Source organism: Brachyistius frenatus, unplaced genomic scaffold (assembly GCF_029030835.1).
Source record: "Brachyistius frenatus isolate BFR_SWC_R1_liver_20210118 unplaced genomic scaffold, ASM2903083v1 Contig_20, whole genome shotgun sequence".
In the NCBI taxonomy this organism is placed as follows: domain Eukaryota; kingdom Metazoa; phylum Chordata; class Actinopteri; family Embiotocidae; genus Brachyistius; species Brachyistius frenatus.
Window position 1 is genome coordinate 1,391,767 of NW_027210619.1, and position 27,306 is coordinate 1,419,072.

Consider the following 27,306-nt stretch of genomic DNA (forward strand, 5'->3'; position numbering starts at 1 on the left):
TGATGAGAATAAATTGATGCTTTATTTTCTTTGGTGAACATACTTTTAAAATTTTACAACCCAGCAGACAAACAACACCCTGCCAATTACTGACATAAGATCAAGAAACATTATTACAGCATATCAATTTGACTCGGTGACAAAAACAACTGTTTCAACCTTGAAACATTGTGCTCGGTCATATCTGACAAACTTGATCCCAGACTTGCTCTCAGAGAAAAGATCAGTGTGAAGGATTCAGTGTTCTCTAGTGGCGAGTTTGCAAATTGCACCCAACTGAACACCCGGTTGCATCATTAGTGGGAGGAACACTGGAGTTGGTTGTTATGTGGGAGGGTTAGGGATCAGGTGACTGATAGTGAAACAACCAATCACAGCGGTGTAATATAAAGCGTCTCTCCCGCTGATAGCATGCAACACAAACTTTGGCCTCACCCTCCCCTTCCAAGCGAGTAGGAGAATCTAAGGTGGCCAGAGTCCCTGTAGAGCCAACATTTGGTTTGTCCCTTCCCTTCGGGGCTACTGTAGAAACATGGTGGGCTCTGTGGAAGAGGACCTGCTCCCTATGTATAAATTAAGCCCATTCTGAGGTTACAAAACCACAACGGTTCTCAGTTTCAGGGGATTTTACACTGGTGAAAAGAGAATTATGAATATTGTGTTCCATTTCTGCCAATAGATGCACCTAAATCCTACACACTGGATGTTTCATTTGTAGCAACAGTTCCCTGAAACATTGTCAAACTGTTTCAAGGGTCAAACAATCAGGGAGTCCCAGTCAAAGTCGTCTTGGATCTCCTCGCTGTTGCTGTGCAGACTCTTCAGTGGAGGACGCTGTCGAGGTGTCACTGACAGAGGTTGGATCCCAGCTGACACGTAAAAGAGAAACATGGACTAAGTAACAGTACAATAGAAGGAAGTGAGACAACATTCAAAGATGTTCTTTTTTTCTATTTCAACAACTTCTTCTTTACAAAGCTTAGATTGCTGCTTCCATTTTGGAAAACAACTGCAAAACTACTTAAAATGTAAACTTTTTGGCAACTGTAATAACTCTTGCTGTCCATACTGGCCACGAAGAGATCTTTTCCCAACAGTTTTTGAGGACAAAATCCACAGTCCTGCATTGAGTTCCCTCGACAGTGTTTCGAATAAATAAGTAAAAACACTAACTCTGTGTATTTGCCTCTGCTGAGAGCTGATATTAGCTTTAGTATTTTTTGAATGTACTGTTACACTGAGCATATCTGATGGATATAGTCACCCAATCACTTATTGCACCTGTGACAATAAGGGATTGGAGGAACACCTTGGTCAAATATGACCTCATCATTTGCCATTAAAGTAAATAAGTAAACGGCCTTTAAGTATGATGTCCAGAACTCACCGGTTGTGTTTGCAGGCTGTGTTAGCTGAGGTCTCTGAAGACCCGGTCCCTGCATGTGCAAAGCTCTCCGGGGCGGCTGAGCTCCGTTGGCGGCAAGAACTATGGGGGAGTAGGGAAGGGGTGAGGGGTGAGTGAGGCTGGCGAGGGTAGGAGGCAGGTTGGAGGCGAAGGGTGCTACTTGTAGGGAGTGAGGTGCACCGAGGGCGAGTGGGGAGTTATTCCCAGAAGTGATCATGCCTTTCTGAGTAAAGAAGCGGTTCAGAGAGTCACAGAGGGAAGTGAAGAGCGTCGGGTCGAGGGCCCAGTCGCAGAGCTCCGCCTGCCGCATGCTCTCCAGCAGGTCTGGAAGCAGAACGTGAAGGAACTGGTTAAAGAACAAAGCATGACTGTTTTGACTGCAGTCTGCAGCATTTTACGAATAATATAAACTATGAAAAGCTAATCTTTTACTTACAATTCCTATTATTTTACAAAGATCTAAAAAAAAAAAAATCATCACTCATTGTTACATTAACTGCTAATAATTATATCTTCTGATGACAAATACAAAGATTTTAAAGGGTCAGTTACCCCTAATTTACTTCGGCAGGTGTCTTGTCATTTTTGTTTTTATCTCTTGAGGTTTTGAACTAAATGTCTCTGAGAAATCTTAATGCAGATGAATGAACATTCATTGGTGGCATACATAGTTTTGAAAATTATATTTAAAAATATGTAACAGCTATAAGTGATTTAAGACTGCAACTTTGATTTTTAATTATTAAATAATCTGTAAATAACCTTAGAGATTAATTAGTTTTACTAATTAACTGATCGATTGTTTTGGCTAAAACATTTTAAAAACTGCATTAACAAACTACAATATTTTTAACAGAAAAAATTTACAAAGATTTGACTAAAATACAGATTTCAGTCACAAATGAAAAAAATAAAATCACATTTTAAGAGGCTGAAATGAAAAAAAATTGTTTTTATTTTTGAAAATAACTGAAATGATTCATTAGGGACCACAATTACTTCAAATCAGTTTCCAGTTGGCCAACTTAGTGACTGGAAAAAAAACATTTCAGCTTTTGCCATTTCATAGACAGCCTTTGCATGTCATTAAATTTGCATCTTTTTCTGCACGCAGTTTGTGTTTGGTCTACAGATATCCCTGACTGTTCGTGGTTTCTCTATGCTGCTCTTTTCCCTCCCCACTCCCCCCTCAGCCTATCTCACCTCTAAGGTGGGTTCTGTCGGAGGTTTCTTCCTGTTAAAAGTGAGATTTTCCTCCTCTTGGAATTGTTGGGTTTCTCCCTATATTATTGTATGGTCTCAACCTTATTATGCTAAGTCCACTAAGATGACTTTTGTTGTGATTTGGTGCTATATAAACAAGATTAATTTGAGCTGTCAGCAGAGCATCCTGCTGAAGAAAGCACAGAGACAGATATCTCAGAACCTCAGTAGATGAAACTCAAAGTTCTCTTAGAATAAGTGAGAAAATGTGTTATTTTGTAATTTGGGTAAAGGAACCCTCTAAAGAAGACTGTGGGTGACAGCACAGACCTGGGTGACCAGAGAGGTCTATGTTTGCCCAGTCTAGATTGCTGGCAATGCGGAAGCTCTCCTTCAGAGAATCGGGGGTACTGAACCAGTCGGGTGGCACCGCTGAAGTTAGAGGGAAGAAGGCAACTTTAGAAAGCAAAAGAACTTTCACGAGTTTACGTTGCTGGTTTTTATACGATTCAGGCTTTTCTGGGTTGAATACGTAATGTGAGACTCACTGTATTGTGAAATGTTGTGTGCAGTTGGTGCAGCTGGTGCAGGATGAGGGGACATCGGTAGCAGAGTTGGAGTGTGAAGTGGAGTAGTGTCATTATTTGGGACAGGGAGGGGAGTAACTTCCGCTGGAAAGAAAAGAGAAGAAATAATTTACCCATGCACATCTGTAATCTATCATTTATATTTGAAACACACCTACACACACGATACTTACACTGTGAGCCTCCCCTCTCTCGCATTGTCTTGACGAGAGACTTGAAAGACGCATACAAGTCGGGTAAGTTAAGCTCATCGAAGGTGAAACGCAGTAGAGGATCAGAAGAGCAGTTCACTGAAACAACAGGAGGGACAGCCGACACAGAATAGTGGCCGGGTCCTGACACGGTGCAAACAGGCGTCGAGTTAGGAGCACAGGAGAAAGTTGAAACAGATACGGGATCTGAACTGGCAGGAAAGGAGAAAGAGAGAGCAGCTGGAGAAGCTGTGGACATGTTGGCGGCAGACAGAGGTGTAGCAGAAGCAGCGGGGATGGAAAAAGTGCAGTCAGGTGGGTGAGGAGAAGGGAAAGTATTGATGGATGACATGGGGGCTGCAGGTGGGAGCTGAGCTGATGAGGAGACAGACGGATGAGGGACAGGGAGACTGGAGACCGGGCTCGGCATGTAGGGTGATGGTTGCTGTGAAGACAGAAACATCATTAAGCCGCTGTTTAGTTAAGAAAAACACCAGACAAACCTGGCTGTGATAGAAGAAGGGAATAAGTGACTCTACCTTGCAGGGGGGAGGAGAGAGGGAGGCCGACTGGGGGGACTGCTGCTGAAAACAAAGCCGGTCTGTCTGGGAATTTGGTTGATGAGGAGATGGTCCTCTCACTGCTTGGGTCTCCGGCAGCTGAGAAGCCTGCAACAGCACAGCACCACTATTTTCAGTAGGAATAGAGCATTACTCAAATATACTCAAGTTAAAGCGTTGTTTCGCCCAAAATACAATATGAAAAGCATGATTGAAAACAAAACACAAAAACAGTCTTTCAATAGCAGGCATACCTTCATGTGCTCAGGTTTTGAGACGCCCGTCTCTGCTCTGAAGTCGAATATTAGTAAATGGTGACCAATCCGCAAAAAATAGGGATGGTTCCAGCCATAGAAAGAATCTGTATTAATAGTACTTACCTCAAACGTGGTCAAATAAAACCAAACACAATCTGCATGGCTAAATACCACCAGAAGTAGTTTAGAAAATGTGTTTGTTTTAGTAAACTGGCCCTTTAAAGTAAATGGGTGCAGGACTAAGATGTCCTTGTTTCCGAGAAGTATTAATGAGTTTCATTTTTAATCTGCAAGTAACCTGGAAATACTCTCCTTGTATTTTCAGGGGGGAGGGTTTGTTTGTTTTTTTAAAGTTTTTGTCATTAAAGTTTAGTCGGTTCACACAAGTGAGCGAGTGATTAAAAACATACATCCTCTCTCTGCTCCTCCACTGGGTAGGGGCGTTTAGGTGCCCTCACTGAATTCACCTCTGCAGGTCCATCCATTGTCCAATAGGAGCCCTGGAAATACAGTACATGTTTCTAGCTTTCCACTCACTTAAATATGCATTTGTTCATCTCATATGTTGCAAAATATAATTAAAGCACACATATATACATCAGGCATCATAATATAAAAGGAAGTCACCTTGCCGGGGTCGCTCTGTGGTCGAGGTACTTTCCTGAAGCATTTATTGAGGGACAGATTGTGTCGAATGGAGTTCTGTTAAGAATGAAATGAGTTAGCAGCCAGTGATGCACATATTAATAACTACATATTAACTACGTTAAGCTTTAGTAACACACTGTACTACTCTCCTGCACCGATGATATGTCGGAGTTGGGCAGTAAGGCTTACTTTCCATCCGCGGCCTGCTCGGCAGTAGTAGGGGAACATGTCGCTGATCCAGGTGTAAATGTCATTTAAACTCAACTTCCTCTCAGGTGCAGCTGCTATTGCCATGGCGATGAGAGTGGCGTAGCTGTGAGGGGGTTTCCCTTTAAAGTTAGAAGGGGAGGGGTCCGGCACTGGGGGTAGGAAGTCTCCTCTCTCCCTCCCTCTGTCTCTCTTCTTTTCCTTCTCCTCCTCCTCCTCCTCCTCCTCTCTCTTTCCCCGAGCGGAGGCTGCTGATTCCCAGCTGAGGCAGCCAGTCAATACTGGTGAGACTGGAGTCCAAGTCAGAAGACATGGTTGCTCTTTTTCCCTGTCCTGGGTCTGAAGGATCAAAGGAGGAAGTACTTGATCAACACGTCCTGTTACTTTTTGTTTACTTGTGACATTTTAGAGACAAACACAAACACTGAGCAGTCCCACAGAAGATTACCCTCCAATGCCTGCAATGTAATCATGTCAGCCGTTCTGCTCCTGTACATCCAACCACCGTCAATTACAGACCAGCAAGTTCAGACACAAGGCACTCTGTGCAGCTCTGGAAACTTTCCATTTACAAGCCAAGACACAGCATCAACGTGTTTACATAAAAGTGTGTCAGTTCCACCAACATTTACTATTTTATGTGGAAGAAGAGTGACTTTCTTACCTCTCTATGGTCACTTGAGGGCCAAGCCCTTAAAAAGTGTGAATATTTTATGTTGTCATCAGCTGTGCACAACTCCTGACAAACTAGTGTCCGTCCTTCCCTTCAGATCTCTCTCGTCAGCATGTTGAGTCCCAAAAGACCACCGATCATAACTTCGACTTGTGAAAGTTTGTGTAACTTCGTAGAAATATACACAAAAAAAAAACTTGTCGGTGAGCTTCCTTTTTCTCTCCCTCTGTCGCTCCTTCCCCTCCCTTTCTGATTTTACCAGAATGAAGTCACTCACCCCTCCCCTTTGTGACATCACTCTTTGCACCCGCCTCTATGAGCAGGTCCCACCTCTTCAGCCTGGCATCTCATAACAAGAGAACCACCGAGAACGTCCGTAAAGCAAAGCAAAGCACAATGGTTTGATCGAGATGCATGAACACCAAAGCACAGCAGTACAAATTTAAACTGGCAGCTTTGCTTTATTAGTCTGTGAACTTCGTCAGTATGTTGGAAGCAGTGAAGTTCTGTACTGTGGAGTTCAGTGACAGGAGATGATCTCTCTACAGAGCGCTGAAGAAGGCGAGGAGGCCGGTGTCGGGGGACGGATGGGCCATGAGCTTCTGGATCTGCCGACAAAATGAATGTGTTAGTCACTTATACTTGTGAAATTGACGTTGGCCTGCTCATACAAGTAAGCAGCAGGTTTATGACGAAATAATCGCCATGATTGGTTTTGAACACTGTACAATGCACACAACAACTATGCCGTCTGGACTTCTGTAAATTTGTGATGTCACAATCTCACGCTCACGCCAAGTGTCCGCCCTCAGCACGGCTCACTGTCCAATCTTATGTGAAAGAAAACACTGAGCGGTCATTTATTCGTGGAGCTAGCAGGCTACAATACTGAAGTAAACCGGTATTTGGTCTGGACATACATCACTCAGAAAAAGCCGATCAGAAGAGAGTGTCATTGGTAACAATATGTCTTGAAGACACAGACCCAAAGAGTCTGTTGCTGGTGGAGCGCAAGAGAGAAGCTTAAGAGAAGTGATGTAAAACAATATTGAGATTATTTTAGATACTTCAAACCACAAAATATCTTCATATGGATATCAAGGCTGCCAATAAAACACAGGAAAAGTGTAAAATATGGGACATTTAAAACAATGTTACTTGCAACCGGTCAGCAAAGTCCACGACAAGGTAGTAAGTTTTAGCAACAAATGAGATGAAGTCTGTAGACTCCCAATTTTTTTTTTTTTAGCACATCTGCATCTGGCAGCAGTCGGAGAACAAATTTGTTTCCTTTTGCAAAACAGCCAGGCTTATATGTGCAACACAAATAAAACAGACAAGAGTGTCTCAGGGGTGCAACAAAGTGCAGCTGTATTAAGCACCTCCTTGAAGTTGGGATGTTTGGCATCTTGAACCAGCTGCAGCAGAACAGCCTCTGTGGTGGTGAGAAAAGCTCCACTCTGCTTCAGTCGGGACAGAGCAAACAAACGGTCCGTCTGGCTGATGAGGAAAGCACAAATGATCGTAGTAAAGCGCATGGAACCAGTTTCCCCAAGGCAAATTTATACTATACAGTGTATTTAGCATACCACGGGGATGATATATGATGCTGTAAAAGAAAAAAAAAAGAAAAAAAAAAAAACTTGTGAAGAATAAACAGTTACCTTCTGGATGAGACAGCATCAGCCACAATATGGACCTCCATCCCCTTCTCAAGGAAATCATAAACTGTACACTGAGCAGAGGACAAGGAGATGATTCATCAATTTATTAACTAAAACTGCAAAACCACTGTACAAACTAGAGAGAAAAAAAACATAAGATAACTAAATAATGACCTCTATTAGTGGTATTATTACCACCCTCACACTCATTTCTTTACTTCTTGTAGTATGCAGGGCCAACACAATATAAACACATATATCCAAATGCACTTTAAGTTATCGTTGAAATTTTGTAGGAGGTTGTTTCAGTAAATCCATTTCTGTCACAAAAAAAAAGTTTTTTCATGCAAGAATGCATTAGACATACAGTATGCTGCTGTGTGTGTGTGAGCATGGACGGTGTTTTAGTACTGTAAGAAATACAAATACTGAGAGGAGGATCAACATGACTGTGAAAATAAATGTATTAATTACACGCAAGCAAAGAGTTCCAAGGTTGTTTTTTTTTATATTGTGTCATTTTAACAGCTCAACTGCTGATACTGTCTTACTGCAATACAGGCGTGTGCCTCTATCCCACACAGTATAGCTTGTTTGGGGTTTCCCAGGGCCTGAAGCTCCTTCTCCACCTCCTCTATCATCATGGTGAAGGAGGTTTTAGTATGAGCCGTCAGGTCGCCGACTCCCAGCTCTGGTACTGTTGGTCCCAGGCCTTTAGGGTACTGTTCTGTCAAAATGGCCGGGATGCCCAGAACACGACTGGCCTGCGAGGAGAAGGAGGAGAGAGCAGGTGGGTTTGATTAAGACTGTCCAAAGAGTTCACACGTAACTACTGCAGGTGGCGAGTATAACTGACCTGTAGCAATCTGGCAGCATTACTGACGATGTTGGTGAACTGGAAGACGTTGGGTCTGAACTTCTCCTGCATGTCACACAGGAAGAGCACTGCATCCTTGGTGGCGAGGCGGCCAATCTTTGCCACTGCGATAGCGAGGTCACGTAAACGAACAGAGTAAGTTCAGATACATTAGGTGACGCACCATCATTAGTGAAATGCAAGGTTAAAGTGCCCTTGTCCAGCTCCTTGTGTCTAAGCATTATTTGGAAAATGACGGGACAACAAAAATGTACTTCCAAGCATGTTTTTGCAAAAATGCATTGAAAAGGAGGAAAGAGGTTGTCTTCCTTGTTCCTTGATGTTGCAATATCTTGAAAACAATGAGACCAAAACTTATCACAGCAGGACACAAATGTGATATATTTGAGTGAAATTGAAATGCGACTTACTGTTGTTGCTTGAGTGGTCCAAATGTGAGCAGAGGAGGTGGTGAAAGGTTCAATGTGACTGCAGAAAGTTTACCTGTCAGGTTAAAGTGTTATTTACCATGTGACGTCTCCTCTGTAATTTGAAACCAGCAGAGTATTTACCTATTTTCTTTGCAAGAAAAAAAAAAGTTACGCCTTCAATATTGAACAAAAACGGCATATAACACTATTAGCCAAATAATCAACCACCATCCAGGTTCGTTATGAAACAATCACATTACTGGCGGATATATTAAAAAGTTAAAATAAAGCCTAACCTAGCACGTAGCGAAGAAGACGCAGAAGTTCAACTCAAGAGCATTTATTTGATAAGCACCGCCTTTCCAGAATCCTACTGACCAATAGAATTACGTTTCGTACAGATTGATGTTTCTCAGAACCAATAGCAGTCACGGTTTTTGTTTTTTGTTTGTTTTTACCACGAATCGCCTTGCCAGCGCGGGGGGGCGGGTAGGAACCGTGAAGTAACCCAAAGTGGTCACCAGAAGATGTCTGACAATGCAGAGTCCCCAACAGAAGCGCAGAAGGAGGAGCTGCAGCCACCATCAGACGACTCTGCGACAAATGATGACAAGAAAAAAAGTAAGAAACCGCAATATACCGATATTACTTCACAGATTACGAAGTCATCTGTTTATGAGGACTGTTGCTAATGCTAAAGGAAACAATTCCGGGTGTGTGACGTGTAAGTCGATTGACAGTAGATATGGCCAATGGGGTGGCTGTTTGTTCCTGTTTAACCAATGAACATGTAGGGTTTTTTTTAACACGTGATCCTACCGGTTTGGGGAATGGCTAATGCTAATAATTATGAGAGTAATTTACAGTTTCATCTATTTCCTCTCATAGGTTACATATTTTACAGAGAGCTGCAATGATTAATCAAGTATATTTTACAGTTATGCCACATTCATATCTTGGACATGAAGATGATATATTTAGTTATTTAGTTTAGTTTATTGAAAATGCGACGTTTGACACAAGTGTGTTCAGAAACTGCAAACAATACTTTACGTTTTACATTTCGTTAGCTATGTGGGATTTAATTTGAAACGGCTTTCAGTTTCCTAGTTATTCCAGAAAACAATATGCGTGACTTTATGAAATAACTTTATTCAAAAACATCAAAGAAACTGTTTTGACAGACTCTAGACCTTTGCACGGGTGTATTAATGATGGCTCAAGTGCTGCATACTGTACATTTTAGAAGTTTTTGACATATTTTAAGTGTAACAGCAGCCTTTTTTTTTTATGGTTAAGTAATATGCACCCTGTCACTTATAAAAAAAAATAAAACCCTCCCCCCACAAAAAAAATAAATAAAAAGTTTTCAATTTGGAACAAAAAATACTATAAATTCCACTTATTTTAGTTCGTTGGACAAAAATAAGTTACAATTTTGTTGCCCAGTGTAATAAAGTGTGCAAAAACCCAAAGGATGCATTACATTTCTCCATACAGCACTGTCCTCATTAAAAAAGGCCTGTTTTCTCTATAATTCTTGATTGGAAACTGTTGAGGCCTTTTTTTTTTTTTTTTTTTATTATTATTATTATTATTATTATTGGTCATGCCTCCAGGGATTTCACAAGCATTTCTCCAGAAATTCCACTGAACAGTTCAAGTCTAGTTTTGTCGAGATCAGTCTGGGTTGGAGCCGTAGCAACTTTCACTTTTATTTTCTCTGTTTTTATAGTTGATGTGCTGTTGAAGGCAGTGGGAGACACTCCTATAATGAAAACGAAGAAGTGGGCAGTGGACAAGGGGAGGACAGTACAGTCTCTTGCTCAGTTCATTTCCCGCTTCCTCAAGCTTGATGCCAATGAACAACTGGTAAGGATGTTTTTCCTTTGGCATGTTTATTTCACAAATCATGTCTTTTCATAATAATATAACTATATCTATATTTTTTCCAGTTCATCTATGTTAACCAGTCTTTTGCCCCCTCACCGGATCAAGAAGTAGGTCTCCTCTTTGATGTGAGTAAATGTACAGTTATAAAGCTCTGTGGTTGTAGTTTGTTCTGTATTATTTTGTCATTAGTTTTCAACCTAAAGAAGATACATACGTCGTCATTTGGCATTGACTATTTGTAAAAAATGAAATATAGACCGTAGCCACATTTGTCTTCTTTGTTTTTTCCCAAATGATATTGCAACACACGCACACACACATACACAAATAGTTTGTCAGTAATAGTATTTTCCCTTTTTGTTTCATTAAATTAGTGAGTGAAGCAACATTTTTAAGCATATTAACATTAAGACAGGGATCTGTAAGAGCACCACATTTGATTTACTGAGCAGGAATTTACAGTTTTCTGTTGCAGAAAAGAAGAGCCTGTAATTTCATTGTATCTTATATTGTACCTCCTATAAGGACATACAGTAATCCATATACAGTTTTACCTGCTATAACAGTGAGTGTCAGTCAGGCTGCCAGAGGAGAAATGAGCTCTTTAAAATTTATATTTATTAGCATAACCTGCAAAAGTCAGAGACTCCAAACCCACTGACAGATTTGAATTGGAGAATCGGAGATACAAATTTGTTTCTGACAGAAAAATATGTGTGAAAGTTGTAACTCCTAAATAACCACAATATAGACACGTTTACCATACTGGACTAATCTCTGGGTCTTCCATGAAATATTAAATACTGCGTTTGCATGTGTTCAGCCTGCATGAGAGGACAGGTCATGTAGAGATTTGACCAGCAGAGGGGGCAATAAGAGGGAAGCTTCCAGTGACATAAGCCAAAATCCTTCAGGCCACCATTAATGTTTTGATAAGTAACAGTAAAGACCTCAAAGTCTAGAGATTACTGCGTCAGTTAATCATCCCAATGTTAATTATTACTTGACAGTTAAATTGCTGGGTTTTTTTTTAAACATTTTATTGGTTCCTTTTCTTCCTCTTTGTTGTTTCAGTGCTTTAGCAGTGATGGCAAGCTGGTTCTACATTACTGCAAATCTCAAGCCTGGGGTTAACTGCTTTCTACAACTTTGTTTTTGATCCCATCCTCCTTAAGTTCGTCCTCACAAATATGCACACAATGTTGTTGTTTTTCTCTTGGGCCACTTCTTATCTGTCAGTTATTATGTAAATACAATGTAAATAAATTATTGTGACAATGGAAAGCTCTGTCTACTGGGGTTTTTTTCTGTTTTTTTCTGGGTATACATTCGGCACCCATAAAAAAAAAAACCCGCCTGAACTCACTGGCCTAGGATTTGGCCTGATTGTGTGGAAAGTACAAGGAAAGCCCTCTTAATGAGCTGGTCATTAGTGTCCTCCCTCTTAGTGTGGTAATTAAACAAGTCAAAGTTGTAATGTAGTGGAACTCAAACTGGTGATAAAGGTTTTAGGAGGTGGAGAAGGGACAGACACAGGAAGAGAGGGGGCACTACAGTAACAGATGGACTTGGAGGGATTACATGATTCAGAATGCGTTTGTGACATAAATTCCCAAGAAAGACAGAAAAGAGAGTGGAGTGGCGTGGAAACAGACACTCAGCCGCTCCATCAGTTTGCATCTCCATCTGCCTATTGGCCAGGAGGAGTACAGAGGGGGAGTGCAGCTGGAGAGGTAAGGGCTACTGATGCTCATCCAGGAGGAGGAAAACTGGTTTCATACAGAGGAGAAAGAGGAAGAGGGTAGTCACACAGAGAATCTATCCAAGATGGAGCGACTAAAATCAAATTCTTAAGGAGCTTTTTGATTAAGAGCTCTTGAGATAACCAAGGTTCAGAGGACTGTAAGAAGTGACAGCTGAAAATTGGGTTTTACCATGTAGCTCCTTTATGTTTGACATGAAGTACAAAGGACAAGAGAAAGGACTTTGGTAGGTACATTATTTGTCATTTTAAAATATCTGAACCTGAAGAGATTAGTAGATTGACAGAAAACGAATCGGCAAACGATTATGATTATTGTTCAAATGTTTAGCTAATTTATTTATTTTTTTACAAGAAAAAGATTGTTGCTTCCAGCTTCTTTAATATGAGAATTAATTTTCTTTTCTTTGTCATTTATGATAGTATACCAAAGAGCTTGGTTTGCATGGAAGTAAAAACAAAGCCAACAAAATTAAGATGTCACCCTAAATATCACCACATATGTAAAGTGAATTAATAAAATATTATCTTAAAAATAAGTGATGTATGGTATCTGTTGCTTTTATTTCCACCTATTGCATTTAGACCTTTCAAATATTTTTCTGATGCATGCAGGTTGAATAAGGGGAAGTTTCTAATGAGTGTCTAAATATTTGTTGAGACAGAAAAACATGTCAATGTATTTATTTATTTTTTTATTTATTTTTTAAATCAACAAGAATTGTATTTCTGTTGAATTAAGATTAAAGATGTTTGAAATGTTACCAAATCTTGAACAGATCAGCCTGAATGGTTCATTCTGTACTCAACTTTTACCGGTCACATTGTGTGTTAATCCTGATCACAAACCCAAAACTGGGGAGTATGTTCTCTATGTTTCACGGTGGAAAATGGTGGTGAGCATTTAAAATAACATAAAGCTGTCTGCATGGTTGTACTTAAAACAAGATGTAGAAATTCATGTGGCTATTAAGTTGACAGTTAATGCTGAGAGTAAGCAACGTTGTGTTGTAATAATGTCAACATGCATACAGAGGTCAGGTCTTTTGAAAACCATTCATAGACTGTGCAAGCATTTTAGGCACTGAAAGCAAAAGTGGGGAGCCGGTCAGCAGGAATGCCATGAATAGTTTTGATATATCAATAAAATGAATTAAATCAGTATTTGGTCACCTTTTGCCTCTCAAACAGCACCAATTTTTCTCGATATATAGACTTGCACACAGTTTGTCAGAGTTCTCGGCAGGTTGATAGTTCAAATGCTGAATGAATTCGTGACCAATCAGATGCCTCCATTACTTATTACATTTTGAACAGTTAGATAATAATAGTCGTACATCATGTAGTGCTGTAATGGCCACAATAATACTTTCATGGTTGTTTTTTTTAATATTTGTTTGTTGTATTTCTTTTTACTGTCAGACAACAGAATGGGATCAGAGATGAGTTATTGTGTGAAATTCAAATGGTTTAACCTTTGTTCTGTTGTTTTTCAGGGACTGTGGGCTGACAGAGATATTACATGGGAGATGGGGACAGACGACATGGTCTGAGTGCACTTAACACTAAAACACACCTAAAATAAACAGATTAAAGCAGATTTTCAGGGATTATCAGTAAAAAAAAAAAAAGTAATTTAGATCTGGGATTTATCCATAATTTCATCAAAAATAAAAAGTAATCTATTGTTTATCTCCCCTCCGTCTTGTTTTGGTCCAGCAGGGGAGTTCATAATGAGCAGCAGGCTTGAGTGTGTTAATCAGGGAGCACAAAGATATTAGCTGGGGTCACAGAGAAGCATACAGCTTTCTATAATCCCTCCTTTAAAACAATTGGAGGATTATGTGACCTAAGGCAGTGATTGAAGGAACATTCATCAAAGTTAGATGTCACCATATGGACACCTTGGCCTTAGCCTCTGTGTGCACCATTCAGCTAGTCAATTTTATTTTATTGAAAGGTAATGAATTTAGTTTAAGGATGTTCTTTATCTCCACTGATCTAATATGTCCACACAAAAGGATCAAAAGTATTGGCCATATCAATTCCCACGGGGATCAATAGCAGGACCTCAGATTGGAGCTCCCTGGCTGCATACTCTTATACCATTGCTTCCCACCGTTCTCTCCCCTTCATCATCCACTTAAATCCCATCTTGTTCATTTTTTTTTCCATCTGTCTTTTCCCACGTATCGACTTCAGAGTATTTTATTCTGCTCCCTCCCCTGTCGTTCTCTTTATCTTCCTTTCTTTTAATCACGCTGACTTTACAGTACCCCGTTGTCAGCTGTGTTTTGACATCTTCTGTCTCTGCTGTTATATCACAGTTATCTTTGCTTTCTATTTAAACCTGGCAGCTCATCACCTCTTAAAACCGCCCCAAAGCATCTGTCCCTCCCTCCCTCTCGACTCCATCTGTGACTGTTGTCATACTCTCTGTTTTTTTTTCCACGTGCAGTTTCCCCCCCTGTGTCCCTTTTTTGGCCTCACTTCTCCCTCCTCTCCCTCTGTCCGGACTCCCCCTGCCTACCTCCTGTCCTGTGTGGCCATGCTGGAGGGTATGTCCCGTCGCTCTCGCTCCCTGCTCTCCCTGACCTTGACCTCTTTGGCTCTGGCCCTCTCCATCCTGGCTCTCTGCACCTCCTATTGGTGTGAGGGTACTCACAAAGTGGTGAAGCCCCTCTGCCTGTCACCTGTCAAAATGAAGAACTGTGGTCAGAACAACAGCGAGGCTTACACCACAGGTATGGAAATGCCACACATCAAATGCATGTTTTGTGCAGCTTTATTGTGCCTCCTTATACTTTATAAATGTAAATTCATTTAAGTAGCTTGGATTGATCTTTTAATGTTGGCTCTTGGACGCAGATATGTATGCATAGATATATTTGAATGCCCACTTTTGAGATGTACCTCCCCATGCAGCTTCCTTCTGGTTGTGTGTTTTGTGTCTTGACAAGTTTACAGGAAGAGTGCAGATGTTCAATTACAGTTCAGTTAAACTTTGAAATAAGCAAAACGATTGGTCAAAACCATTTATCTTAAAAAGCCATGTTTGATGCAATTTTTAAAGTTCTTAAAGTTGACATCTTTTCTGACTTGTTTTAACAAATGAGGAGGACAGGTACACATACAACAACAGACATGCTAATAATAGTGATACAACACATTTTTGCATGTCATCTCTAAAATGTAGTAAAAAGAAGCATAAAGTTACATAAAGTAGGGAAACAAGTACCTCAAAAACCTAGTACAGTATTTAAGTAAATGTACTTTATTACGCTTTATACCATTTAAAAGCAGCATTTGATAATAACCAAGTTTATAGTTGAGAAAGAGAAAGAAAACAACCCCAAGTACCCCACACACTCTACCATCCCATCAGCTTATAAATAAAGTGCACATTGAACAGAAATTAACTGCAGTAAAAATATGTGACCGATCCCAATTCCTGTTACCACACGTTCACGGGCATGTCTCAATTTGTTCTTAACATCATGAGATCTTGGAGTCATTGTACAGTCGTGGTGTTTTCATAGCATGAGGCATTTGTAATTTGGGATAATTTTACTGTTGAATCTGTAACTGTTAAGGCACCAGCTGTCACAGCCACAGGTTACCTAATGTTTTAGTCATAGAGACTTTCTGGAGGACAAACATACTGTCTCTCCTTCAAGAAACATATCTTTAGTTAAAGGCAATGGCCTGTCCCGACCCTGCAGTGGTACACAACTTCATTCGATATTTCATTATAAATGCCACTTAAGAAATCTACACAATGCTTTGCTTTGCTTTGGCAAAACAATTTTAACCCCATCTCTTTCTGGAGCTTTAATGGGCTCTTAGTGCACAGCTTTGTGACAAAGCTCTGGAAAAAGCAGGTGGACTTGGAGGGAAGGTTGTTTTGTCAAATTACTTTTTTTTCATGTTCAAAAATGAACCTTCACTTTGAGATGCTTATTAATGCATCATGTACCAAAATGTTTCCATCCAAAGTTGAGTTAATGCCCTTAGAATTTAAACCTCTTCTTGAGGCTAACTTAGATGGTTCGCAGTATGTGTGTACAGTGTGTACCGTAGTCATGTGTGTGTTTGAGTGTCTGTGTATGGTCCTTCTTGTATCTTCTCAGGTGTCTTCTAAAATGCAACTTTTCTGACTCTGACTTTTTCAAAATTTTGGCCTTGACTATTGAACCTGAATACACAAGTGTTGACATTTTTAATTCTTTGCGCTCTGTCACCACATGATAACAAATACCTGGAACTAATCTGACTGGATAAAGTGACAGGCCTCTACTCTGGTTAGAAAGTGATTGTCCTTGGTTTTGATGTTTGTAATCTCTTTTTGCCAATGCTTTAGTCCCACTGTGAACTTAATTATGGCTTAGTATTAATCTGTGGGGTGTGAAGGTGGCTCCTAAAGCTTCATTCGCCCATAGAGCAGGGGTCGACACTGCCTGCTCTGTGGTCATTATTCCCTTAACAGATATGCTAAATCCACCATGAGATTAACAGCTGTTATTGCATAGAGAAATTAACTTTGGTCACTGCATGTACTTTGTGTACTTGCGCACAAAGGATCCACCTTTACTAATACACAGGGGTAGAAACCTGATTTATAAACACACGTGGCATGACAGCGTGTACACTGACAAGGCTGCATGTGACTGCAAAACACAGAGGCATGTTATCTTTGAGGGAACGGTGTGATTCACAGAGGTTTTAGTGCTCAACGTTTTGAGGGTCCTGTATTTGTTTAATATTTGCATAATATGGCTCCTGTGCATGCAGATTTCCTCCCACCTTCTAAAAAATGCAGGTCTGTAAAGGTTAGGAGAGTGTTGATTTTCCATAAATGTGAGCGTGAGTATGAATGGGTTTGTTTTTCTGCGAGCTGAGAAGAAAGAGATGGAGACAAGACCTCCACTCGGTGCATGACGTGTTTTACTCCAGCCACTGACTTCATTAACCAAAATAATCAAATGCAGGCACAAAAAATTAACCTAAAATTTTTTGTCACACAGTCATCTCCTTGTGCTTTCACACAGAGAGTCCCACTCAGAACCCCTTCAACCGCACACTGTCTCCAGCCAGGAGAGATGAGCTGGCCAAGATCAGACAAAGGCAGCTTGCCAATGCAGTTCACTACATCTGGGAGACAGGCGAGGACAAGTTTGCTTTTAGATACTTCCACACTGGCTTCTGGGAAAGCTGTGAAAAACACAGTGACGGTGAGACTAAGAAGCACACTTGGACCTGGTCACAATAATTGCTCATCTTTCAGAGCTGTTTGGGTTCTACCTGCTCACATATACTCTTTATTCAAAATGCTGTCCTTCTACAGGAGAGAAATGTCGCAGCTTTATAGAGTTAACTCCAGGGGAAACACAAGGTGAGTTGTGTCTTCAGTCTTTCACTGCAGTATTGACATATTTTTCTGTATGGCTGTATGTTTTTCATGTGTTTGCACATTGCAGGTGTGCTCTGGCTGTCAGTTATTTCTGAGTTTACATACATTGGTCTGCTGGGGATGGGCTTCTTACTGATGTGGCTGGAAGTCTTGTGCTCCCATAAAGAGATGCACTCACTAAAAATAAATGCCTATGCAGCTATCTGCACTGTTTTATCAGGTGAGAACCCAGTGTATCGCTCAGTTCTACATTATTTTGTTTCTTTCAAGAACTTCATAACCCTTTCCTTCTGCTTGTAGGACCAACGTAATTCATTTTTTTATATAGTCATCTGAGAGTCCTGTATTTTTTTTAAATATTTGTTTGATCCACCTACCGTGTAGGTCTTCTTGGGATGGTCGCACACATGATGTACACCACAGTATTTCAGATGACAGTTATTGTGGGCCCTAAAGACTGGAGGCCTCAGTCCTGGGACTACGGCTGGTCATTTGCGTAAGTGGCTGCTCTTCAGATACAACATTCAAGCCTGTAATATTTAAATATGTGCATAAAATATGAATTATACATATAAATTAAAGGCATGTTTCTACTTTCCTAACTATTCGAAATTCTATGTTCCTAGTCTTGCCTGGGTGTCCTTTAGCTGCTGTATGGGAGCCGCTGTGGTCACACTCAACTCCTACACAAAGACCATCATCGAGCTTCGGCGCAGACAGAGACTCCGTTTAGAGGAAGCAAGAGCCGCCACCCACGCCCCATCCTATGATGAGGTCGTTCCAGGGGGCGGGCTCTACTCCGTCAGTGGCCTATTGCAGTGTCCAGACGGCATGATTGACGTGGCGTGGGCCCCGAATGGCAGCGTGGTTGGAGTGGGGAATGGGGATGTACCGACGCTGGTTTTAGTTGGAGGTTGCGGGCCGGAGGGGTGTGAGGACTGTGAGAGAGAGATGGATGAGATGGAGGAGGCCATGGACCGAGTTGATTCACCTTGCTAGGGGATCAGTTACACACATCAAGTGAAAGAGCTGAAAAACTGAAAAGACACTATCAGCAAATTGAAAAACGGATCCTGGTTTTGACTTCCAGTGAACTTTGGGATGTACTGATGAGGCTGAAAGGCCAATAAAATCAGCACATTTCATATCAAATCATATAAAGACTGCGATGTAGCAAGTGTTTTCTGGGGATTTCTCAGTGCCTCATGGTAGCAAAGTAAATGTATATCTCTATATATAAATGTTTCTCTCATGTTACTGATTATATGTTAAAATCGCAATGTATCAGGACAACCACTAACTCAGCGACCAATTCGTTTTATAGGCTGGATGTGTTGCCTTCTGAAAGAACATCCAGTTCTTTTCAGTAAACATACAATATATTCACATTTATCTGAGTGGGACACTGAGCACGTTTCCTTTTTCAAGGTCTTCCTTTTTCTGTTGACAAACACAGTTTGCACAGACAACCCCATAGAGATAGAAAGATTACAGAGATTTTGAGAAGTCTGCTCTCTGATGTTGAACAGAAGATTATGTGTAAACCAGTAATCCCGAGTTGGATGGAACGAAGGAGGAATAGAGTGAGGAGAGATGTGACGGGACGGAGAGGAGCGGGTTGTCGGGGGTCAGAATGAAAGTTGGAAGGAAACGCAGGCACGCACTGGCACAGGCGGTGCACACACACACCTTAACATCTGCACCATGAAAACATAACCCTTTCAGAGAAACAGTGGTTTACACGAGCGTTAAGTTCTGTTTAACATCAGATTATACAAGCAAGAATGAATACGAATAAATACATGTACCCACATTTACCTTAAATATCTGTAGGTTATACACTTGAGATAATCCTGGATTTACTGTCTGGGATTAATACAATTGAAAACTTAAAACCTAAAGCGCCATTTTTGTCAGCCACCAGTATTATGATATACAGTGTGTTTCTAGGTCAAAGAAGAATTTATTATTTTCTGGGACAGATAAATAAATGGATTTCCAAACCACAGATGTATGAGAAAACCTTTAATTTATTGTACAGTGAATAAAGTACAACACTTGAGAGCTACAACCTTAATTAAGACATTTAAACTTATGTAAAAAAAAAAAAGCTATCATTTTAGGTATTGTACTTTTTAAATTTTGATTAACAATTTCTCTAGAGACAAAATATTATTTAAACCAGAACAGTATACCATAAAATGCTTCTGTCTGATATAAATTCATTGACAAAGATTAAAACGAAATGACGTAAATGAAAAACTTTTGCAAAGTTAGTTGCAACCAAGACACTGCAGCGATGAGTATGTACACTGTGGATTCAGGAGGAGGGAGGAGAAAGCATCTCACGCTTAAACATAGGTTTTACAAGAAAGGACATAGTTTAACAAAAGCCAGAAGGAGAGGGGATAAATAGGAATGACTACTGTTTCATTGGTTCATAGTGGATAAGACACATTGCATTCTCATTTTCAATTAGTCCTTTGATGAACTCTCCTTCCGCCAGTCGCTCTGTGAGGAGAAAAAGAGTAAGAAAAGTTAAAGTAAGGAGAAAAGACTGTGGGGTAAACACAAGGTTGAATAATGACTGTATCTTATCTAAGAAATCCGGTCTTATCTCCTGTGTGTGTGTGTGTGTGTGTGTGTGTGTGTGTGTGTGTGTGTGTGTGTGTGTGTGTGTGTGTGTGTGTGTGTGTGTGTGTGTGTGTGTGTGTGTGTGTGTGTGTGTGTGTGTGTGTGTGTGAGAGAGAGATAGTGAGTGACAGCATGCAAAGCTAGTGTTACTTAAGGTTTCATAGCCAGGGGTTGGTGCAAGCATAACAAAGCTTGCATGACACAAGTAATGCTGTAACAAGGGATATGTGCCCACAGGTGGATTTATTGCTTGTATCATTGTTAAGCCAAACAGCTCATTGTAAAATCTAATCTTCTTTACAGAGAGTCAGAACATCTGCTGAAGAAAGGTAGTGAGAGCTTCCACAGATTTGTTCCACTCTCAAACGTAGTGCACAATACATGGCGGGGCCAAAATGTATATGTACAAGTGATGCCTCTTACCATTGTCTTTCTTTTCAAAGTAAGCCCACAGCTTGTTGGCTCTCTTCTCGGGTGTGTTCTCATCCTCTGGTAGCTTGCTCTGGTCCTCCTTGGGGATCAGCTTAAATATGGCCTGAGAGGGGGTTGGGTGATAACGCTGCATCATTTTTCTCACATAAATGTAGTGGACATCAACACAGCACATAAAATGTGTAGAAGCCACAAAGTATTTAACCTATGGGACCAATGAGTAAGCTCACTGCCTTCTTAAGTTAAGTAGTATCTTGTCCGCATGTGGGTTATCGAGCTTCAGGTGCTTACCTGACACTAAGAGAAAAGCTACGAGGCTGCACTTTTTCTTTTAAACTATTTTTTGTCCAGATTGCTGTCATTAGTCACTGTACGCTTAGCAGTTATGCTGGATACAACAAAATCAAGCAGCCTACAATTAAATCAACAATCAGCAATACTCACGATCCTTCGACTAAATGGAGCTGCAAGAGCAGCCCTGGACAGAGGTATATTTCAGAGGTAGTTGATCTGCAGTGGGCCACTTAAAATCCAGCAGATTGTAAATGACTGTGCACTTTAGGTTCAGGCCTTTAAGTGTGTGTCCCACTTAGAGAGGAAGCACTCATCTCCCACATTTAAGACACCTAGATTAACATGGATTAGTGCCAAGACTCAGGCCACAGGCCAAACACGAAGATGTCATCTCTTTTCTCCGTGGACTCTCCCTCCATCTTGCCCTTCTGATCTTGTGGTCTGTATAGTTCAGACTGGGAGCTTGTAAAGAACAAGATTGTGAGGTTGTAGTCTGTTATAGGTATAAAACAAAGCAGTGTCAAGCAGCTGCTTACCCTCAAAGAATGTAGACTTGAATCTGTTTATACTCTATTTACTAGTCAGTGTAGTATACTATATGGCTGGAATAGTTTTTGGATATTTCTGCCTTCATTACTTGTGTTTCCTACCTTACACCCACATCCAGAACATACCAGATTTGTCAATAATGGTCTATAAATTGGGGGATAGTTATTATGCATATAGCAGATCTGCCTTTTCCAACCTCTACCTTTACAATCTTGTTGTAGGCTGTTGAACTACCATGAAGGCTTTGAAATTCAGCTATTTTATGCAGTGGTTGTAAACATGACACTCATGGACTAAAGCCAGTTGGCCAGGAATAAATCCCATTACAATGCCAGCTGGATTCTTGGCTGATCTGTCTAAACCTCTTACAATTCTATATGATTTGTCTTGAAACAGAACATAAAAAACTTTACAAACTCTATGAGACTGAACTTTGATGACATGAAAACAATGGCTGGTATTTATTAGAGTACAGTATGGAGTCCAAATAGACAACCTATTGAGTAATAGACAGTAAACGTGACAGCCTCATGAGTGAAACAAGCATGGACTAGACTCAGGACGATGTGTATTCTCTCTGTTGGCGGTGAAATTTAAGAGTAGCTTTGTTTAAGAGTTAGACTACCTTTATTGTTTGAGATCTAATCACAGAGATTATCAAAGGGTTTAGGCTCAAATAGACTAGCTAATTGATCTGGCAATTAGAACTGAGACCTTCATACCATGAGAGGGATGGCCAATTTCCAACTAAGAGCACCACACCTTTGGTGGCCCTAATAGGAGATGGACATAATAAAAGGTAAACCTGATAATATGATACAGCAACACCTGATCTAGAAATTTCAGCAAAATGTAACCTTATAAATTTCTAAATCTGGTATTAATGCAAGGCTGTTATGTTGGATTACATCATGTAGGTTAATCTGCGTTATATATTCCTTCCCCTATATCTTAAAACCTTTACCTGAGGAACATGAACAAGAGAATGGTTTGGACTCCATTTACAGAGGAAATCATTACTTCTAAGGAAAACATTTTCTGTCTCAACACACGAGTTAACAACACACAAGTGAAATATGTTTTATGCTTTACTCATCAACCATCTCAGGTAGATTTTCAGATAATATTAAAAATCTAGAATCTTTTTGTGACAGTTGAATTATGATTAGTGTCCCTCATCTTCTCATCAGTATTACTGTTGCTCTAAACATATGAATCACTCTCACCTGGCAGAGCTCTGTCACTTCTGTCTTGTTGATGTATCCGTTCTTGTCCACGTCAAACAGGGAGAATGCCCATTCCAGTTTTCGGGTTGTCTTTCCAGTAGAAGTCATGTGCAGCGCAATGATGTACTCCTTGAAGTCCAAAGTGCCATCATCGTTGGTGTCAAAGGAGCGGAACACATGTCGTGCGTAGCTCTTAGCATCACTGTCGGGGAAGAAGCGGGTGTAGATCTGCTCAAACTCCTCTGGTGTAATGCGTCCTGTTGGACACTGCTTCTGAAAGTTCTCATACCACTGGCTGATTTCATTCTCAGTAAATTTGGTGGTGAGCTTCAGGTCCTCTAGGATCTCCTTTGACATTGCGCTACTAGTTGTATTTCCCATTGTAGTTGCTTTCAGTGTCACTTCTGACAAACTCCCTGGACAGTATTTGCCACGTGAGTTCTTCTGAGGCTTTCTCCTCCTGTGCCAAATGACTCTCTTGTTTGTCCTAAATATGTTCCTGACCACCAGGTACACTTTTTCTTCTTGATGTTCAAAGCCAAACAGAACCCTGAGTAAAATAAATATAATTTAGGAATATGATCAAATTAATTCTAGCAACAACTCAGCAAACAATATTGTCAAGAAGATCAGAAATGTACACATTGCCTGTGTGTCGTGCAGGCAGACGATGCCTGGAGAATTGAGTGTCTGTCTCGAGAGTAAGACAGTGAGAGAAAAGGAGGGCAGGGGGAAACACTCCTAGAGGAGATGACTGGGTTAATTCTGTTAATGCGGGATTTAAGGTGGATGAGTGTTTGACTAAAGTGAACCCCTGGATATTAATTTTCTCTATTGGCTCTGGAAGTCTATAAGGATCTATAGGGTATGATAGTGTTGAGTTGTTTCCTCATCAAATTATTTGCAAACTGTAAGAATTCTGAGTTAATCTTTTTGCTATTGTATCCAAGTTAATAGTCTTAATAGCTTAATATTAATGAATCAACATAAGTTTAATGCATCTCACTGGAAATACTTGCCCCTTCATAAAATTGAGAAGCATCTGACTGCCATAAAATCAGAAAAACTTCAACTTTAGTTTGGTAAACTGGCAAGTGGATTGGGTTCTGCAAAATTCAGGAAACACAGCCTCAGGTGTGTCTTCAAAAATAGCTTTAAGATCTCCATGTTTTCTATTTCAGTGGTGGCCTTTCAACGGATTTAGTTGACCACTGACATCTAATTCCAGACTACCATCTGTCCAGGCAGGTTAACTCCCTCTCCCCACTTACCTTTACCTCCACCCCCCCCCCCCACCACCACCACCACCACCCACACACACACACACACACACACACACACATCATCATCATCATCACTGCTGGCCTTCTCTGTGCATGACCTTCTTCCTGTCCTACATGAGCCATGATATTGCCCTCCGTCAACTGTCTTTAAATGTTTAAACGTGATCTCCCATTTTCTTATTCTCTAAAATTATGATTTGTTGAATGGATGCCAATTAGTATTGTAATGCTTTTAAGGATTTACAGACGGAATAATCCCACATATGCCCACTAAACACTTCACTCTCACTTGCAATGATCCAAAAGTTTCTCTACCTGTCCCATGTAACTGAGTTCCAGTAAATTTCTCTGCCTACATTTCCATATTCATTTCAACATCTGAGGAGTCATTGTAATTATCAGCACTTCAAACTTATTTCATGCCGCTTCGGTTGGCGCATTTACATCATTACTCTGTTGTCTTTGTGTCTGCTTTGATTAGACTAAAAGTGTTATTTTGATTGTCTTAATTATTGTTTCAGATTGACGTAGTATGGCGGTAAGGGGTTTAACTTCATGTGTTACATATTTATACGAGAAAAAAAATTGTGTTAACAGCAGAGATGAAAGTATAGCAACCTATACTTCTTATATGTACACTGTATAATAATGATTCATTTATCTTTTTTTTTTAAATTGTAGAAGGATATTTTTTGCTCCAATAATATGCTTACCGAACCCATCTATTGGATTACTCAGGCCCCGCCCACCCAATCCAACACTTAGCCAATTACCATCATCTTTATCCTGTGAGCGCCATGACCAAAAGAATTACCCCCTCCTCTTCACAAAACAATCCCTGACATCTGACCTGTACCCTCGAGATAGAGCAAGCGAGGATTTGTTGCTACTTTTGAAATGCCTACCAGTGGAGAGCGGGTAGACATGTGTGAAATGGATGTCTGGCATCTTAACACAGTCTGGACTCTGATAGTGTGACAGATTTATTAAAGGAATTCGAATAATAGCACCGCTTTGCAACATTGAATATAATATGTATTTCTTTCGCAGGCAGTAATGGACAATGAACAATGCAGGTGAAAGTTTATCCAATCACATAGGTCAACACATCTAAAAATATCCACAATTAGGTCCATGGCAACAGCCTAGTTGGCTGGACAGCATTATACCGTCTTAATGAATTGTATCAAGCTTCCCTTGTGTCACCGTATCAACCTGTGAAACAGACACACTGACAAATTGCCAGTGCAGCACACTCAAGAGTGCCAACACAGAGGGTCAGGCAAAGGTCATTAGAGCCTGAGCACCCATGGTGTGAAAAGCCCTATTGTTATCCAAGGAATTATTTTTCTTTCCAGTCCTTGTTCTTACAAATGAATTGCCTTTTTGTAGACTTTATCATATTCAAAAACTCATGAAAGTTAGTACACAATGGCGGAAAATTTCTTATTTTAGTGGAGTTGTGAGTGGGCGTGGCCAAATGGCTCGCTAGCGCCCCTTAAACAGATGCCCCGGCGGCTACATTTACCTACATGCACGAGATTCGGTGGACATGTGTATCACACCGAGACGTACAAAAAAGTCCCAATGCACCATTATGTCAACTCAACAGGAGGTCTGCCATTTTGAAATTAGTTGCCACTTTTGGCGATTCACACACATTGTCATGTCAAGACATCTGTATGGTAATACAGTGAACCCTCGTTTTTCGCGGGGGTTACGTTCCAAATAGAAACCGTGATAGGCGAAATCCGTGAAGTAGTAACCTTTATTTTACAATTGAAATAGATAGAACTGGACATTAAATATATCTACGTTACATATAGTCGTAATGTGATTTCAATGCACGATGCAAATCCGTGAAGCAGCGAGACCGTGAAAAGTGAACCGCGTTATAGCGAGGGTTCACTGTATTCGCTCATAGTCGTAGCGCCCCCTGCTGGAGACAGGAAACGAGACAAAAATTGCAACTTTAAGTTTAAGTTTACGGTGCGCGTCGGTGAACCGGCGGTTCGGGGCCGCCGGCTCTCCGACGTGCAGCGCACGAGGGACCGCATATCAATGCGTGCAGTTTGAATTTATTATTCCTTTTACTTGGAAAGCGATTTCTGGAACAAGGAATTTGTCTGCAATCAAAGTTTCTTCACTTTTAATTTGTGTGTAATTGCTAGGGGTTACTAAAGGAAATCATTTTGAAAACAGACAGGTCCAAGAGAATATTCCCCAATCATATTTCAAAACAGTCACAGAGTCAGTATACATCTCAAATTTTAAGCACAAGAGCATGAGGAAGCAATTTGCACCTTTCGTCACTACTAGTGACAAAAGAAATGGGAAAGCTAAACAGAACAATATTTGAAAAACAAAGAGAGAAATCCACTCGCTGCCCAAACAATGCCAACTCAAATCTTAAGACTGAAAGCAAGAGGAAAGGAGGAAGGGAGTTGTTTCCAGATGAATATCTGGTAATGGGTCATAATGACGCTTAATGACAGACGAGAGCTTCCTACTGAACACAAGGAAAGAGAGGAACAAACAAACTATGGCCGATCTTGATGATTGTGTCCACCATTTTGTGAGGCCTCCCGTTGGTGATATATTTGAGAAAAGCACTTGGGCTCCTGCTCCCATTTCTGCTCCCACTATCCAGAGAGAAAGTCAGCAGCAGCTTTAGGCTCTCATTCATAGAGTTGTAAATTGAAAAGAGTCGCATTAATGACGTTATATGACCTGCACTCAACACCGATTCCACTGACATCTAAGCTCCTGATTCAACACTGAGGTAAGCAAAGCTTTTTATGGAGAATACAACTATTTTCTTAGAAATCACAAATATTATCATAGTGTTGATTTATCTGAATTTCAAGCGAAACGTCTTTCATATTCTGTTCTATCCAAAAAGTAAAAACACTAAGGTTTGTGTGAGGGATTGTTGCACTTAGTTAGAAAAAAAGCTGTCTTTGTTGTGTTTAGTGGGAGAGGCCAAAGAAAAGATTTTATCTGCAATTGTATCTAAAATCGAATTAAAAAGTTTTTGTTTGGGGGTATTTTTCCATTTAAAATACCAATCTTCATGAAGCTTAATCTATGTCAGCCCACCAGTGGGTCAGTCATTACAAAGGCATGCTGTGTAGTCAAAAA

At 40.5% G+C, this 27,306-nt stretch overlaps 5 protein-coding genes across 8 annotated transcripts; 2 read left to right on the top strand and 3 right to left on the bottom strand.

The window, feature by feature from the left end:
- On the bottom strand, window positions 1-6,119 carry foxj2 (forkhead box J2). The gene is given in 11 exon segments (XM_069695744.1): window positions 1-869; window positions 1,388-1,729; window positions 2,939-3,040; window positions 3,157-3,279; window positions 3,369-3,831; window positions 3,926-4,054; window positions 4,614-4,703; window positions 4,831-4,905; window positions 5,041-5,265; window positions 5,267-5,397; window positions 5,723-6,119. Coding segments are annotated over 10 exon segments (1,767 nt in total). The 5' UTR covers window positions 5,372-5,397; window positions 5,723-6,119; the 3' UTR covers window positions 1-756.
- A 53-nt stretch (window positions 6,120-6,172) lies between these two features.
- isoc2 (isochorismatase domain containing 2) lies at window positions 6,173-9,228 on the bottom strand. Of its 4 annotated transcripts, none has more exons than XM_069695748.1 (7): window positions 9,141-9,228; window positions 8,683-8,755; window positions 8,252-8,376; window positions 7,947-8,159; window positions 7,396-7,466; window positions 7,114-7,231; window positions 6,173-6,339 (listed from the first exon to the last, which is right to left on the bottom strand). In XM_069695748.1, coding segments are annotated over exons 2-7 (594 nt in total). In that variant the 5' UTR covers window positions 8,684-8,755; window positions 9,141-9,228; the 3' UTR covers window positions 6,173-6,273. The 4 variants fall into 4 exon arrangements, with proteins under 4 accessions (XP_069551849.1, XP_069551850.1, XP_069551851.1 ...); XM_069695749.1 differs by lacking the exon at window positions 9,141-9,228 and adding an exon at window positions 8,979-9,112; XM_069695750.1 differs by lacking the exon at window positions 9,141-9,228 and adding an exon at window positions 8,824-8,972 and having other exon boundaries at window positions 8,683-8,740.
- atg12 (ATG12 autophagy related 12 homolog (S. cerevisiae)) lies at window positions 9,210-11,859 on the top strand. The gene is made up of 4 exons (XM_069695752.1): window positions 9,210-9,303; window positions 10,418-10,554; window positions 10,638-10,700; window positions 11,650-11,859. Exons 1-4 carry the CDS (start codon window positions 9,210-9,212, stop codon window positions 11,707-11,709), a joined length of 354 nt encoding a protein of 117 aa, XP_069551853.1. The 3' UTR covers window positions 11,710-11,859.
- Window positions 11,860-14,311: 2,452 nt separating this feature from the next.
- Window positions 14,312-19,755, top strand: LOC138619358 (germ cell-specific gene 1-like protein). The gene is made up of 6 exons (XM_069695745.1): window positions 14,312-15,081; window positions 17,386-17,568; window positions 17,682-17,729; window positions 17,815-17,967; window positions 18,132-18,243; window positions 18,374-19,755. Exons 1-6 carry the CDS (start codon window positions 14,886-14,888, stop codon window positions 18,744-18,746), a joined length of 1,065 nt encoding a protein of 354 aa, XP_069551846.1. The 5' UTR covers window positions 14,312-14,885; the 3' UTR covers window positions 18,747-19,755.
- A 23-nt stretch (window positions 19,756-19,778) lies between these two features.
- On the bottom strand, window positions 19,779-23,413 carry rcvrn2 (recoverin 2). The gene is made up of 3 exons (XM_069695751.1): window positions 22,883-23,413; window positions 20,805-20,916; window positions 19,779-20,258 (listed from the first exon to the last, which is right to left on the bottom strand). The coding sequence occupies exons 1-3, from the start codon at window positions 23,261-23,263 to the stop codon at window positions 20,170-20,172; spliced, it is 582 nt and encodes a 193-aa protein (XP_069551852.1). The 5' UTR covers window positions 23,264-23,413; the 3' UTR covers window positions 19,779-20,169.
- Window positions 23,414-27,306: the final 3,893 nt, after the last annotated feature.

Bases quoted from the DNA above. Each gene is read 5' to 3' on its own strand.
- isoc2 (XM_069695748.1), bottom strand. The intron at 8,160-8,251 runs GTCAGTTATACT...TTCTCCTCGCAG, and splicing joins ATGCTGCCAGATTGCTACAG to GCCAGTCGTGTTCTGGGCAT. The intron at 7,232-7,395 runs GTAACTGTTTAT...TTTCCTCATCAG, and splicing joins GATGCTGTCTCATCCAGAAG to CCAGACGGACCGTTTGTTTG.
- atg12 (XM_069695752.1), top strand. From the start codon at position 9,210: ATGTCTGACAATGCAGAGTCCCCAACAGAAGCGCAGAAGGAGGAGCTG. The intron at 10,555-10,637 runs GTAAGGATGTTT...TATTTTTTCCAG, and splicing joins TTGATGCCAATGAACAACTG to TTCATCTATGTTAACCAGTC. The intron at 10,701-11,649 runs GTGAGTAAATGT...TTGTTGTTTCAG, and splicing joins AAGTAGGTCTCCTCTTTGAT to TGCTTTAGCAGTGATGGCAA.
- LOC138619358 (XM_069695745.1), top strand. From the start codon at position 14,886: ATGCTGGAGGGTATGTCCCGTCGCTCTCGCTCCCTGCTCTCCCTGACC. The intron at 17,730-17,814 runs GTGAGTTGTGTC...TGCACATTGCAG, and splicing joins AACTCCAGGGGAAACACAAG to GTGTGCTCTGGCTGTCAGTT. The intron at 18,244-18,373 runs GTAAGTGGCTGC...CTATGTTCCTAG, and splicing joins GACTACGGCTGGTCATTTGC to TCTTGCCTGGGTGTCCTTTA.
- rcvrn2 (XM_069695751.1), bottom strand. From the start codon at position 23,263: ATGGGAAATACAACTAGTAGCGCAATGTCAAAGGAGATCCTAGAGGAC. The intron at 20,917-22,882 runs GTGAGAGTGATT...ACCCCCTCTCAG, and splicing joins AAGTGACAGAGCTCTGCCAG to GCCATATTTAAGCTGATCCC. The intron at 20,259-20,804 runs GTAAGAGGCATC...TTCTCCTCACAG, and splicing joins CTTTGAAAAGAAAGACAATG to AGCGACTGGCGGAAGGAGAG.